Below are 14,771 nucleotides of genomic sequence, written 5' to 3' on the forward strand. Positions count from 1 at the left end.
CTGGTGGCGCTTACCTCGCCTGTGCAGGTGCGGGCACTAGATGGCTCCCTACTCCCACCAATCACACATAAGACACCACCAGTAACTCTGGTGGTGTCAGGAAATCACCGGGAGGAGATCGACTTTTTGTGACTCCTACTACCTCCCGTGTGATTTTAGGGTTCCCCTGGATGTTAAAACACAATCCCCGGATCGATTGGCCGTCCGGGGTAGTGGTTCAGTGGAGCGAGACCTGCCATCGGGTATGTTTAGGTTCCTCGGTTCCTCCCGGTTCCCAGGCTAAGGAGGAGGTCAGAGTCCCGCTCAATCTGGGGACGGTGCCGGTGGAGTACCATGACCTTGTGGATGTGTTCAGTAAGGATCTGGCGCTCACCCTTCCCCCCCACCGTCCGTACGATTGTGCCATTGATTTGGTTCCAGGCGTTGAGTTCCCGTCCAGCAGGCTGTACAACCTCTCACAACCTGAGCGCGAATCAATGGAGACCTACATCCGGGACTCTTTAGCCGCCGGATTGATCCGGAATTCCACCTCCCCGATGGGTGCAGGTTTCTTTTTTGTGGGTAAAAAAGACGGCGGACTTCGTCCATGCATTGATTATAGGGGACTGAACGAAATCACGGTTCGTAATCGATACCCGTTGCCCTTGCTGGATTCAGTGTTCACGCCCCTGCATGGAGCCCAAATATTCACGAAGCTAGATCTTAGAAATGCGTATCACCTGGTTCGGATCCGGAAGGGAGACAAGTGGAAGACGGCATTTAACACCCCCTTAGGTCACTTTGAGTACCTGGTCATGCCGTTCGGCCTCACAAACGCCCCCGCGACGTTCCAAGCATTGGTTAATGATGTCTTGCGGGATTTCCTGCACCGATTCGTCTTCGTATATCTAGACGATATACTCATCTTTTCTCCGGATCCTGAGACTCATGTCCGGCATGTACATCAGGTCCTGCAGCGGTTGTTGGAGAACCGGCTGTTTGTGAAGGGCGAGAAGTGCGAGTTTCACCGCACTTCTTTGTCCTTCCTGGGGTTTATCATCTCCCCCAACTCCGTCGCTCCTGATCCGGCCAAGGTTGCGGCGGTGAGCTGCAACAGTTCCTTGGCTTTGCAAATTTCTACAGGAGGTTCATTAAGGGCTACAGTCAGGTAGTTAGCCCCCTGACAGCCCTGACCTCACCAAAAGTCCCCTTCACCTTGTCGGATCGTTGCAATGCCGCGTTCAAGGAGTTGAAACGACGCTTCTCGTCTGCACCCGTTCTGGTGCAGCCCGATCCTAGTTGCCAGTTAGTGGTTGAAGTGGACGCCTCGGACTCAGGAATAGGAGCTGTGCTTTCCCAGAGCGGGAAGACCGATAAGGTCCTTCACCCGTGTGCCTATTTTTCCCGCAGGTTGACCCCGGCCGAACGGAACTATGACGTTGGCAATCGAGAACTCCTTGCGGTGAAAGAGGCTCTTGAAGAGTGGAGACATCTGTTGGAGGGAACGTCCGTGCCATTTACGGTTTTCACTGACCACCGGAACCTGGAGTATATCAGGACCGCCAAGCGGCTGAACCCCAGGCAAGCCCGCTGGTCACTGTTCTTCGGCCGTTTTGACTTCCGGATCACCTACCGTCCCGGGACCAAGAACCAGAGATCGGATGCCTTGTCCCGGGTACATGAAGATGAAGTCAAAACGGAGTTGGCGGATCCACCGGAACCCATCATCCCGGAGTCCACTATCGTGGCCACCCTCACCTGGGACGTAGAGAGAACCGTCCGGGAGGCCCTGGCACGAAGCCCGGACCCCGGAACTGGGCCGAAGAACAGACTCTACGTCCCACCAGAAGCTAGGGCTGCAGTCCTGGACTTCTGTCACGGCTCTAAGCTCTCCTGTCATCCAGGGGTGCGAAGAACCATGGCAGTTGTCCGGCAGCGCTTCTGGTGGGCGTCCCTAGAGGCCGACGTCCGGGATTATATCCAGGCCTGCACCACCTGTGCCAGGGGCAAGGCTGACCATCGCAGGGCTTCGGGACTGCTCCAGCCGCTGCCCGTGCCCCATCGCCCCTGGTCCCAGCATCGGCCTGGATTTTGTCACGGGCCTCCCGCCGTCCCAGGGCAACACCACCATCCTCACGATAGTGGACCGATTCTCCAAGGCGGCCCACTTCGTGGCCCTCCCGAAGCTCCCGACGGCCCAGGAGACAGCGGACCTCCTAGTCCACCACGTCGTCCGGCTGCATGGGATCCCAACAGACATCGTCTCCGATCGCGGGCCACGGTGAGTCTTTCATCCGGGTATCATCCCCAGACCAACGGGCAAGCAGAACGGGCCAATCAGGAGATGGAGCAGGCCCTGCGTTGCATGACAGCCGCGCACCCGGCGGCCTGGAGTACCCATCTGGCCTGGATCGAGTATGCCCATAACAGCCAGGTGTCGTCAGCCACCGGCCTCTCCCCTTTCGAGGTATGTCTGGGGTACCAACCTCCTCTGTTTCCGGTGGTTGAGGGAGAGGTCGGTGTGCCCTCGGTCCAGGCCCACCTACGGAAGTGCCGTCGGGTGTGGCGTGCCGCCCGTTCTGCCTTGCTGAAGGCCCGGATGAGGACGAAGGCCCATGCAGACCGTCGGCGGACCCCGGCCCCTACGTACCGGCCAGGGCAGGCAGTGTGGTTGTCTACTAAGGACATACCCCTTCAAGTGGACTCCCCTAAGCTGCAGGACCGGTATATCGGTCCGTTTAAAATCATCAAGGTACTCAGTCCAGCCGCAGTGAGGCTTCAGCTTCCGGCCTCACTGCGGATCCATCCCGTTTTCCACGTGTCCCGGATCAAGCCCCATCACACCTCACCCCTCTGTACTCCGGGTCCGGCACCACCTCCTGCCCGGATCATCGATGGCGAGCCGGCTTGGACTGTGCGCCGGCTCTTAGACGTCCGTAGGATGGGCCGGGGCTTCCAGTATTTGGTGGACTGGGAGGGGTACGGACCCGAAGAACGCTCCTGGGTGAAGAGGAGCTTCATCCTGGACCCGGCCCTCCTGGCCGATTTCTACCGCCGCCACCCGGACAAGCCTGGTTGGGCGCCAGGAGGCGCCCGTTGGGGGGGGGTCCTGTTGTGTGGGCCGCTGAAGAGGAGGTACTGCTGGCCCACCACCACCAGAGGGCACCCTGCCTGGAGTGCGGGCTCCAGGCACCAGAGGGCGCTGCCGCCTAACAGGAGTAGCCGGGGTGACAGCTGACACTCATCACCTATGACAGCTGTCACCACTCATCTGATCAGCATCAGTATATCAGCAAGACGTCATCTCCACCTCTTTGCCGAGATATCGCTTTACCAGGAAGGTAACGTTCTCAGCTGGCTGTGAGATTTATTTGACAGTAACCTTTGTGACTTTTGTGTATCGTGTAACAGACTCTTTTTCCAACAAGAGGTGGAGTTGGTTTTCCTGCCGTGTGAATTGCTGGGTGCATACGCGCCCACCTTTAATTGTTTTTTTGTTCCTCGCCAGCAGTACCAGATCCGACACGCGGAGGCAGTGGCCACCTGGGAGTTCGGGACTTGGCGGCTCCAGTATTCCCGGGGTCTGGTGGCGGAGGAAATCGTGTGGTTCCGGTTCTACTTTGGACAGACGTCTCCTATCTTCGAGCCTGCCCACACGACACCTGTTGTGATTTGACCTTTTGTCTATTATTGTAATCTGTTGTGTTTGTTGTGCCCTTTCACAACAGTAAAGTGTTGTATTTGACTTCCTCCATTGTCCGTTCATTTGCGCCCCCTGTTGTGGGTCCGTGTACCTACACTTTCCCAACAAGCAGCTCTTCTTCCACATGCTGCTGAGTCCCATCATCATTCTATTGGAGCCTTTCAATCTCCAGCTGTGACAGTAACTTCCTTCTAGTAAGGTCTGAGCACAGAACTACCAGTTGCTTCTTAGTCCGTGTGGATATTGGTTTTCTGCTCAGCCATAGTTCCCACATATTTGCATGTAGGCTCTCTCTGTGGGTCTGCTGTTATAGTAGTAATTCATCAGTTCCAGGTTCTCAGTCCATGTCCAACAAACCATTTTTCAACAGGATGTCCTGACTCCACAGCACCTTTTTTCCCACCCTCCCCATTTTGTCTGGTCAGTCCCAGCTGACTCATACTACAGTGGCTGTGTTAATGTTGAGGAACTCAGTGGTTGGGGAAGACCAAAGGGGCGGTTTGCGCTTCACCTGGCTGCAGCAGATAGATGGTTATTTTCAAGAGGTGGGGATGGACCAGTTGGTGCTCTTGATGCTAGTTGCCATCCAGGATGCAAAGTGGTTCCATGGTGTCATGGATACGGTGAAGAATGGCATCAGCGCATGCTCCCAGACTTTCTAGTGATATTGGACGTTTTGAAGCCTTCTCACATGACCAGTGCTCTACCAGGTCAGCCAAAGGAGATTCTCCATTAGTAAAGACAGAAGGAACAAATTTCACTCTGGATTTCACTTTGTTACTAATGTACCCGTACCAGCCATCTGGAGGTGGACTCATTGCATCACCCCCAACACCACTCAGATCATAGATGTCCACACACAGAACACAATGTGTGATTTTAAAAGGCTTCACCTGTGCACAGTCAATCAATCAATCAATTTTTTTATATAGCGCCAAATCACAACAAACAGTTGCCCCAAGGCGCTTTATATTGTAAGGCAAGGCCATACAATAATTATGTAAAACCTCAACGGTCAAAACGACCCCCTGTGAGCAAGCACTTGGCTACAGTGGGAAGGAAAAACTCCCTTTTAACAGGAAGAAACCTCCAGCAGAACCAGGCTCAGGGAGGGGCAGTCTTCTGCTGGGACTGGTTGGGGCTGAGGGAAAGAACCAGGAAAAAGACATGCTGTGGAGGGGAGCAGAGATCGATCACTAATGATTAAATGCAGAGTGGTGCATACAGAACAAAAAGAGAAAGAAACAGTGCATCATGGGAACCCCCAGCAGTCTACGTCTATAGCAGCATAACTAAGGGATGGTTCAGGGTCACCCGATCCAGCCCTAACTATAAGCTTTAGCAAAAAGGAAAGTTTTAAGCCTAATCTTAAAAGTAGAGAGGGTGTCTGTCTCCCTGATCTGAATTGGGAGCTGGTTCCACAGGAGAGGAGCCTGAAAGCTGAAGGCTCTGCCTCCCATTCTACTCTTACAAACCCTAGGAACTACAAGTAAGCCTGCAGTCTGAGAGCGAAGCGCTCTATTGGGGTGATATGGTACTACGAGGTCCCTAAGATAAGATGGGACCTGATTATTCAAAACCTTATAAGTAAGAAGAAGAATTTTAAATTCTATTCTAGAATTAAAACAGGAAGCCAATGAAGAGAGGCCAATATGGGTGAGATATGCTCTCTCCTTCTAGTCCCCGTCAGTACTCTAGCTGCAGCATTTTGAATTAACTGAAGGCTTTTTAGGGAACTTTTAGGACAACCTGATAATAATGAATTACAATAGTCCAGCCTAGAGGAAATAAATGCATGAATTAGTATTTCAGCATCACTCTGAGACAAGACCTTTCTGATTTTAGAGATATTGCGTAAATGCAAAAAAGCAGTCCTACATATTTGTTTAATATGCGCTTTGAATGACATATCCTGATCAAAAATGACTCCAAGATTTCTCACAGTATTACTAGAGGTCAGGGTAATGCCATCCAGAGTAAGGATCTGGTTAGACACCATGTTTCTAAGATTTGTGGGGCCAAGTACAATAACTTCAGTTTTATCTGAGTTTAAAAGCAGGAAATTAGAGGTCATCCATGTCTTTATGTCTGTAAGACAATCCTGCAGTTTAGCTAATTGGTGTGTGTCCTCTGGCTTCATGGATAGATAAAGCTGGGTATCATCTGCGTAACAATGAAAATTTAAGCAATACCGTCTAATAATACTGCCTAAGGGAAGCATGTATAAAGTGAATAAAATTGGTCCTAGCACAGAACCTTGTGGAACTCCATAATTAACTTTAGTCTGTGAAGAAGATTCCCCATTTACATGAACAAATTGTAATCTATTAGACAAATATGATTCAAACCACCGCAGCGCAGTGTCTTTAATACCTATGGCATGCTCTAATCTCTGTAATAAAATTTTATGGTCAACAGTATCAAAAGCAGCACTGAGGTCTAACAGAACAAGCACAGAGATGAGTCCACTGTCCGAGGCCATAAGAAGATCATTTGTAACCTTCACTAATGCTGTTTCTGTACTATGATGAATTCTAAAACCTGACTGAAACTCTTCAAATAGACCATTCCTCTGCAGATGATCAGTTAGCTGTTTTACAACTACCCTTTCAAGAATTTTTGAGAGAAAAGGAAGGTTGGAGATTGGCCTATAATTAGCTAAGATAGCTGGGTCAAGTGATGGCTTTTTAAGTAATGGTTTAATTACTGCCACCTTAAAAGCCTGTGGTACATAGCCAACTAACAAAGATAGATTGATCATATTTAAGATCGAAGCATTAAATAATGGTAGGGCTTCCTTGAGCAGCCTGGTAGGAATGGGGTCTAATAAACATGTTGATGGTTTGGATGAAGTAACTAATGAAAATAACTCAGACAGAACAATCGGAGAGAAAGAGTCTAACCAAATACCGGCATCACTGAAAGCAGCCAAAGATAACGATACGTCTTGGGATGGTTATGAGTAATTTTTTCTCTAATAGTTAAAATTTTGTTAGCAAAGAAAGTCATGAAGTCATTACTAGTTAAAGTTAATGGAATACTCAGCTCAATAGAGCTCTGACTCTTTGTCAGCCTGGCTACAGTGCTGAAAAGAAACCTGGGGTTGTTCTTATTTTCTTCAATTAGTGATGAGTAGAAAGATGTCCTAGCTTTACGCAGGGCTTTTTTATAGAGCAACAGACTCTTTTTCCAGGCTAAGTGAAGATCTTCTAAATTAGTGAGACGCCATTTCCTCTCCAACTTACGGGTTATCTGCTTTAAGCTACGAGTTTGTGAGTTATATCACGGAGTCAGACACTTCTGATTTAAAGCTCTCTTTTTCAGAGGAGCTACAGCATCCAAAGTTGTCTTCAATGAGGATGTAAAACTATTGACGAGATACTCTATCTCCCTTACAAAGTTTAGGTAGCTACTCTGCACTGTGTTGGTATATGGCATTAGAGAACATAAAGAAGGAATCATATCCTTAAACCTAGTTACAGCGCTTTCTGAAAGACTTCTAGTGTAATGAAACTTATTCCCCACTGCTGGGTAGTCCATCAGAGTAAATGTAAATGTTATTAAGAAATGATCAGACAGAAGGGAGTTTTCAGGGAATACTGTTAAGTCTTCTATTTCCATACCATAAGTCAGAACAAGATCTAAGATATGATTAAAGTGGTGGGTGGACTCATTTACTTTTTGAGCAAAGCCAATAGAGTCTAATAATAGATTAAATGCAGTGTTGAGGCTGTCATTCTCAGCATCTGTGTGGACGTTAAAATCGCCCACTATAATTATCTTATCTGAGCTAAGCACTAAGTCAGACAAAAGGTCTGAAAATTCACAGAGAAACTCACAGTAACGACCAGGTGGACGATAGATAATAACAAATAAAACTGGTTTTTGGGACTTCCAATTTGGATGGACAAGACTAAGAGTCAAGCTTTCAAATGAATTAAAGCTCTGTCTGGGTTTTTGATTAATTAATAAGCTGGAATGGAAGATTGCTGCTAATCCTCCGCCCCGGCCCGTGCTACGAGCATTCTGACAGTTAGTGTGACTCGGGGGTGTTGACTCATTTAAACTAACATATTCATCCTGCTGTAACCAGGTTTCTGTTAGGCAGAATAAATCAATATGTTGATCAATTATTATATCATTTACCAACAGGGACTTAGAAGAGAGAGACCTAATGTTTAATAGACCACATTTAACTGTTTTAGTCTGTGGTGCAGTTGAAGGTGCTATATTATTTTTTCTTTTTGAATTTTTATGCTTAAATAGATTTTTGCTGGTTATTGGTGGTCTGGGAGCAGGCACCGTCTCTACGGGGATGGGGTAATGAGGGGATGGCAGGGGGAGAGAAGCTGCAGAGAGGTGTGTAAGACTACAACTCTGCTTCCTGGTCCCAACCCTGGATAGTCACGGTTTGGAGGATTTAAGAAAATTGGCCAGATTTCTAGAAATGAGAGCTGCTCCATCCAAAGTGGGATGGATGCCGTCTCTCCTAACAAGACCAGGTTTTCCCCAGAAGCTTTGCCAATTATCTATGAAGCCCACCTCATTTTTTGGACACCACTCAGACAGCCAGCAATTCAAGGAGAACATGCGGCTAAACATGTCACTCCCGGTCTGATTGGGGAGGGGCCCAGAGAAAACTACAGAGTCCGACTTTGTTTTTGCAAAGTTACACACCGATTTAATGTTAATTTTAGTGACCTCCGATTGGCGTAACCGGGTGTCATTACTGCCGACGTGAATTACAATCTTACCAAATTTACGCTTAGCCTTAGCCAGCAGTTTCAAATTTCCTTCAATGTCGCCTGCTCTGGCCCCCGGAAGACAATTGACTATGGTTACTGGTGTCGCTAACTTCACATTTCTCAAAACAGTCGCCAATAACCAGAGTTTGATCCTCGGCGGGTGTGTCGTCGAGTGGGGAAAAACGGTTAGAGATGTGAACGGGTTGGCGGTGTACACGGGGCTTCTGTTTAGGGCTACGCTTCCTCCTCACAGTCACCCAGTCAGCCTGCTTTCCCGGCTGCTCGGGATCTGCCAGGGGGTAACTAACGGCGGCTAAGCTACCTTGGTCCGCACCGACTACAGGGGCCTGGCTAGCTGTAGAATTTTCCACGGTGCGGAGCCGAGTCTCCAATTCGCCCAGCCTGGCCTCCAAAGCTACGAATAAGCTACACTTATTACAAGTACCGTTACTGCTAAAGGAGGCCGAGGAATAACTAAACATTTCACACCCAGAGCAGAAAAGTGCGGGAGAGACAGGAGAAGCCGCCATGCTAAATCGGCTAAGAGCTAGTAGCTACGCTAACCTAGCGGATTCCTAAAAACACGCAAAGTGAATAATGTGTAAATAATTTAGAGGTGATTCAGCAGAAGGAGTGCTTTAGTTAAGGCACGTAAAGATTACACTGGGAAACAAATCGTAATCTAGATAACTAGATCAATCTAACTGCGCAGATTAAACAGCTAACAGATACAGAAAAACACCGCTGTGCTCCGGAACAGGAAGTGATACAATACCGCAGTGAGAGCCAACCACCAGTAGAGGCAAGCAATAACAGGATTACGTTATTGCCTTGACATACACTCTTGCATGTCACCCCTTCCAAAACATGCATTAATGACTAATGCAGTGCATGTACATATACTGTATACACGTGTGTCTACCTCTCGAGGTATGTGTCCATGGTACCAGCCATGGCTCCTGATGTCAGTGGGACTCAGTTTCAGCTCCTCCTCCAACTCCTTACGCAGCTTCTCAGGAGGAGACTCCAGCAGGTACTTCTCCTTGGAGAACTGCACAGAACAAACAAACCAAATAATTTAAAAAACAAAAACAATCAAACATGACATCAGTGAAAGTGACTCAAAAGGTTCACATTAGGCACCCAACCGTCCTAATACACTGTGACTTTGCGTGACCTATAAAAACGGTGGGTATGATTTTTGCATATCTGGTTGAGAATATTAAAGGAAATGTTCAGTTACTTTTCACACACAATATGAGTACATTAATGAGTAATTTCAAGTTTTAATTCATTGTTTACAGTACAATTGGAAAGTATTCACAGTGCTTCACTTTTTCCACATTTTGTTATGTTACCGCCTTATTCCAAAATGGTTGAAATTCATTTTTTCCCTCAAAGTTCTACACACAATACCCCATAATGACAGTGAAAAAAGTTTTTAGATTTTTTTGAAAATTTATTATAAATAAAAAACTAAGAATCACATAGTAAATGGTCTGCATTTATATAGTGCTTTTCCATCTGCATCAGACACTCAAAGTGCTTTACAACAATAATAATAATAATAATAATAAATTTTATTTGTACCGCACTTTATATTTGAATGCAAATCTCAAAGTGCACATAAAACAGCAATAAAAGAGATAAGATAAAATTACAATACATCATACATACATTAGTTAAAAACTAGCTGTAAGCTTTTCTAAAAAGGAAGGTTTTTAATCCTTTCTTAAAAGCATCCACCGTCTGTGGGGCCCTAAGGTGGTCTGGGAGGGCGTTCCACAGGCGGGGAGCAGCAGCCTCGAAGGCCCGGTCCCCCATGGTCTTGAGCCGTGTCCTGGGCGGGAGCAGACGGTGCTGTTGGCCTGACCGGGTTCTGCCAGAGGTATGTGGAGTGAAGAGGTCAGTGAGGTAGGTGGGGGCATCACCATGGAGACAGTGGTGGGTGTGCAGAAGGATCTTGTACTCTATACGGAAGTGAATGGGGAGCCAGTGGAGGGTGTGAAGGATAGGGGTGATGTGCTCGTGTTTCCGCACCCTCACCAGGACCCTGGCAGCGCTGTTCTGGACATAATGGAGCTTTTGAATGCTCCTGCCAGGGATCCCGATGAGGAGTGCATTACAGTAGTCCAACCTGATAATAATGCCTCACATTCATCCCGATGTCAGGGTGTTGCCATACAAGGAGCTCACTACACACAGGGAACAACTAGGGGATTAAGGACCTTGCCCAAGGACCCTTAGTGATTTTCTGGTCAGGCTGGGATTTGAACCAAGCATCCTCTGGTCTCAAACCCAACGCCCACTAGACCATCACCTCCCTCACATGTACATAAGTGTTCACAGCTTTTGTTATGAAGCTCAAAATTGAGCTCACGTGCATCCTGTGTCCACTGATCATTCTTGAGATGTTTCTACCCCACCTGGGGTAAATTCAGTTGATTGGACATAATTTGGAAAAACACACTCCTACATATAAAGTACCACAGTTGAAAGAGCATGTCAGAGCACACACCAAGCATGAGGTCAAAGGAATTGTCTGTAGACCTCTGAGGACAACTGTTCTCACTAAAGCTCAAAATTCCCATTTGTGAAAAAAGTATGTTGTTTGGGGCACCATAGGCTTTCATTTGCCAATGTTTTTGCACCAACCCCAGACATTGGTTATGTGTCAAAGATCCAAAGGTGTATTGATTACACGGCCCATGATCTACATGGTGCATTTACATAGAAACTGACTTTAGATTTCATACACAGTCTATATTCCCCAATATTTAATGATGCATGTCCCACAGATTAAAACATTATTATCATAGTAGCTCTAAGTCTGCACAAGATATTTATAATGCTCATCTTCATCAACAGATACTGGGGGAAAAATGAACTGCGGCACACTTTATAATAAACAAATACATTAAACGATACATTATTTATTGTGATAAATCGTGTCATGTATCAAATTGGATTGGTTTTTTTTTTTCCACTAAGCAATACTATGAAACCGCAATACCATGAAAAGTCAACTGCATGGAAGGAATCCTCTAGCAGAAAATTCATAAATGATTTCTAAAATGTACAAACAGGAAACAATCATTTGGATTAAAATCTGTACTTCCAAATAATTTGTTTCTCTACAGTTAAACATTCGCCACAGATTACTTTATATGCAATTAATGTGAAAAGAAAAGTAATTATGCATCATGATCTGTATCAAATCATTACGTCTATCGTGATATGAATCGTATCATAGATTTGGTGTACTATTCCACCCCTGGTAACAACAGCTGGTTTCCATTACAGATTTAGAAAGTTCATTGATGTTAGGTTTTGGCCCTGGTTATGGTTTCGTTTTTCCTCCTTTCTTCTACCCACCATCTGCCCATCACCATCTGCCCCAGCTTTGTTTTATTAGTTATTTATTTTGTGTTTATTCTGTTCCATTTTGCTTTGTCACTTTGTTCTTTTCATAATTTAGCCATCGTCCAGTTCCATTCTAGTTTTGTTCTGTCAGATTATGTTTGCATTATTGATCATTGTTTAACTCTTGTTTATTTTGCTTTTCTTATTTGTGTTATCAGTTATGCTTTATGTCGGGTTTTGCTTTCTGTTTTCATGTAGTTTGTTTTTCTTAGCTTGTTTACTACCTTGTTTTCATAGTTTAGTTTAGCTTAAGTATTTAGGTTCCGTTTGCAGTTCTCATGTTCATGCCCGGTTCTTAGTTATGTTTTTCTACCCTCAGTTTTTATTTTACTCTTGTTCATAGTAATATTATACTCAGTTGTAGCTCTGTTCATAGTTCTCTGTTTCAGTCCACGCCCTGCTCTTGCGTTGTTTTGATCCCTCTTGCATCTCTGTCTGTGTTGTCACGTCATGTCACCCCACTAGCTGTGCCCTCCTCTCACACTTTGACTCTGTCTGCTTTGTGTTTTCATTCACTCACACTCTTGGCACCTGTTCACATATCTTTGTCTATTACATCACTCCACTTGGCGCACTCCCTTCCTTACCATCTTGCCCCATCCATACTCTTTGTTCATCAGCCATGCCCCCTTTCTAGATCCGTCTCCTCACGTGCACCTTGTTAACACCTGCCTATTTAATCTCCTCCCAGCCACCACACATTTGCCAGTTTGTTGTTGCTGCTAGCACACATTCCAGCCTTTTGGTATCCAGCCCTGATTTGTCTCGCCGTGTACCTGATTCTTGCCCTGTGTTTCTTGATCGCGCCTTTTGCCTAAGCCCATATGTCACTGTTTGCTCGTGCCTCAGACCCCTGCCTGAAGATGACTGCATTTTTGCCTTACCCTGTTTGTACCTCTGCTCCGCTGCCTGACAACCTGTGTACCGAACCCCAGCCTGGAATAAACACAACAACTACTTTTACTCCAAAGTCCGGTATGGGAGTTTGTACTATGGGTCCACCCTCTTTTGGAGCCAGGTTCCCGGCCTGACTATTGATATTTTCAGAATGTTGACAAAAAATAGCATCTGCATACAGTAGTGTTCAGAGTAATAGTAGTGCTATGTGACTAAAAAGATTAATCCAGGTTTTGAGTATATTTCTTATTGTTACATGGGAAACAAGGTACCAGTAGATTCAGTAGATTCTCACAAATCCAACAAGACCAAGCATTCATGATATGCACTCTTAAGGCTATGAAATTGGGCTATTAGTAAAAAAAAAAAAGTAGAAAAGGGGGTGTTCACAATAATAGTAGCATCTGCTGTTGTTATGTTCAAACTGCTTTTTTTTAGCAATCCTGTGAATCACTAAACTAGTATTTAGTTGTATAACCACAGTTTTTCATGATTTCTTCACATCTGCGAGGCATTAATTTTGTTTGTTTGGAACCAAGATTTTGCTCGTTTACTAGTGTGCTTGGGGTCACTGTCTTGTTGAAACACCCATTTCAAGGGCATGTCCTCTTCAGCATAAGGCAACATGACCTCTTCAAGTATTTTGACATATCCAAACTGATCCATGATACCTGGTATGCGATATATAGACCCAGCACCATAGTAAGAGAAACATGCCCATATCATGATGCTTGCACCACCATGCTTCACTGTCTTCACTGTGAACTGTGGCTTGAATTCAGAGTTTGGGGGTCATCTCATGTCTGCGGCCCTTGGACCCAAAAAGAACAATTTTACTCTCATCAGTCCACAAAATATTCCTCCATTTCTCTTTAGGCCAGTTGATGTGTTCTTTGGCAAATTGTAACCTCTTCTGCACGTCTTTTATTTAACAGAGGGACTTTGCGGGGATTCTTGCAAATAAATTAGTTTCACACAGGTGTCTTCTAACTGTCACAGCACTTACAGGTAACTCCAGACTGTCTTTGATCATCCTGGAGCTGATCAATGGGTGAGCCTTTGCCATTCTGGTTATTCTTCTATCCATTTTGATGGTTGGTTTCCGTTTTCTTCCACACGTCTCTGTTTTTTTTTTTGTCCATTTTAAAGCATTGGAGATCATTGTAGATGAACAGCCTATAATTTTTTTGCACCTGCGTATAAGTTTTCCCCTCTACAATCAACTTTTTAATCAAACTACGCTGTTCTTCTAAACAATGTCTTGAACGTCCCAGTTTCCTCAAGCTTTCAAAGAGAAAAGCATGTTCAACAGGTGCTGGCTTCATCCTTAAATAGGGGACACCTGATTCACACCTGTTTGTTCCACAAAACTGACGAACTCACTGACTGAATGCCACACTACTATTATTGTGAACACCCCCTTTTCTACTTTTTTTTACTAATAGCCCAATTTCATAGCCTTAAGAGTGTGCATATCATGAATGCTTGGTCTTGTTGGATATGTGAGAATCTACTGAATCTACTGAAACCTTGTTTCCATGTAACAATAAGAAATATACTCAAAACCTGGATTAATCTTTTTAGTCACATAGTACTACTATCATTCTGAACACTACTGTACATATGTGCATATGCTTTTGCACAGCCCCATTCCACTACATTATATTTTTTACAGTGCACAAAGGTTTGCCTATTTGACTGTTTTACTTCTTACAAGTATTTTTTCCTTTTCTTTTTTATTATTGTTGTTTCAAATTAAATCCTTGTATGTAAGAAATTACTTAATCCAGTCTTGCTGAAACATCATCTCTTATAGTGTTTAACAAGATCTCTGTCTCCTCGTGTATTTTGTAGAATGTCATGTGACTCTTGCTCTATAACCTGTGAACTGTAACCTGTAATGTATTTCCCTTGCATTTTTTCAATTAAATTGCCTTAAAAAAAAAAAAAAAAAACACCTCATGCAAATTCAAAAACTTTTTTTTTTCTTTTCGATATTTGAGTGTTTGTTCCCTTCCAAAAAT

At 45.1% G+C, this 14,771-nt stretch overlaps 1 protein-coding gene across 2 annotated transcripts in view; it reads right to left on the minus strand.

Annotated features, from left to right (window-relative positions):
* Positions 1 to 14,771, minus strand: part of sh2d3ca (SH2 domain containing 3Ca) — a 189,492-nt gene that overhangs the window by 38,977 nt on the left and 135,744 nt on the right. For both annotated transcript variants that reach the window (XM_034192003.1, XM_034192004.1), the window contains one exon: positions 9,350 to 9,478. In XM_034192003.1, the coding sequence (XP_034047894.1) occupies positions 9,350 to 9,478 (129 nt within the window). The remainder of the gene's footprint in view (positions 1 to 9,349; positions 9,479 to 14,771) is intronic.

This window comes from Thalassophryne amazonica, chromosome 17, assembly GCF_902500255.1.
Source record: "Thalassophryne amazonica chromosome 17, fThaAma1.1, whole genome shotgun sequence".
Taxonomy (NCBI): Eukaryota; Metazoa; Chordata; class Actinopteri; order Batrachoidiformes; family Batrachoididae; genus Thalassophryne; species Thalassophryne amazonica.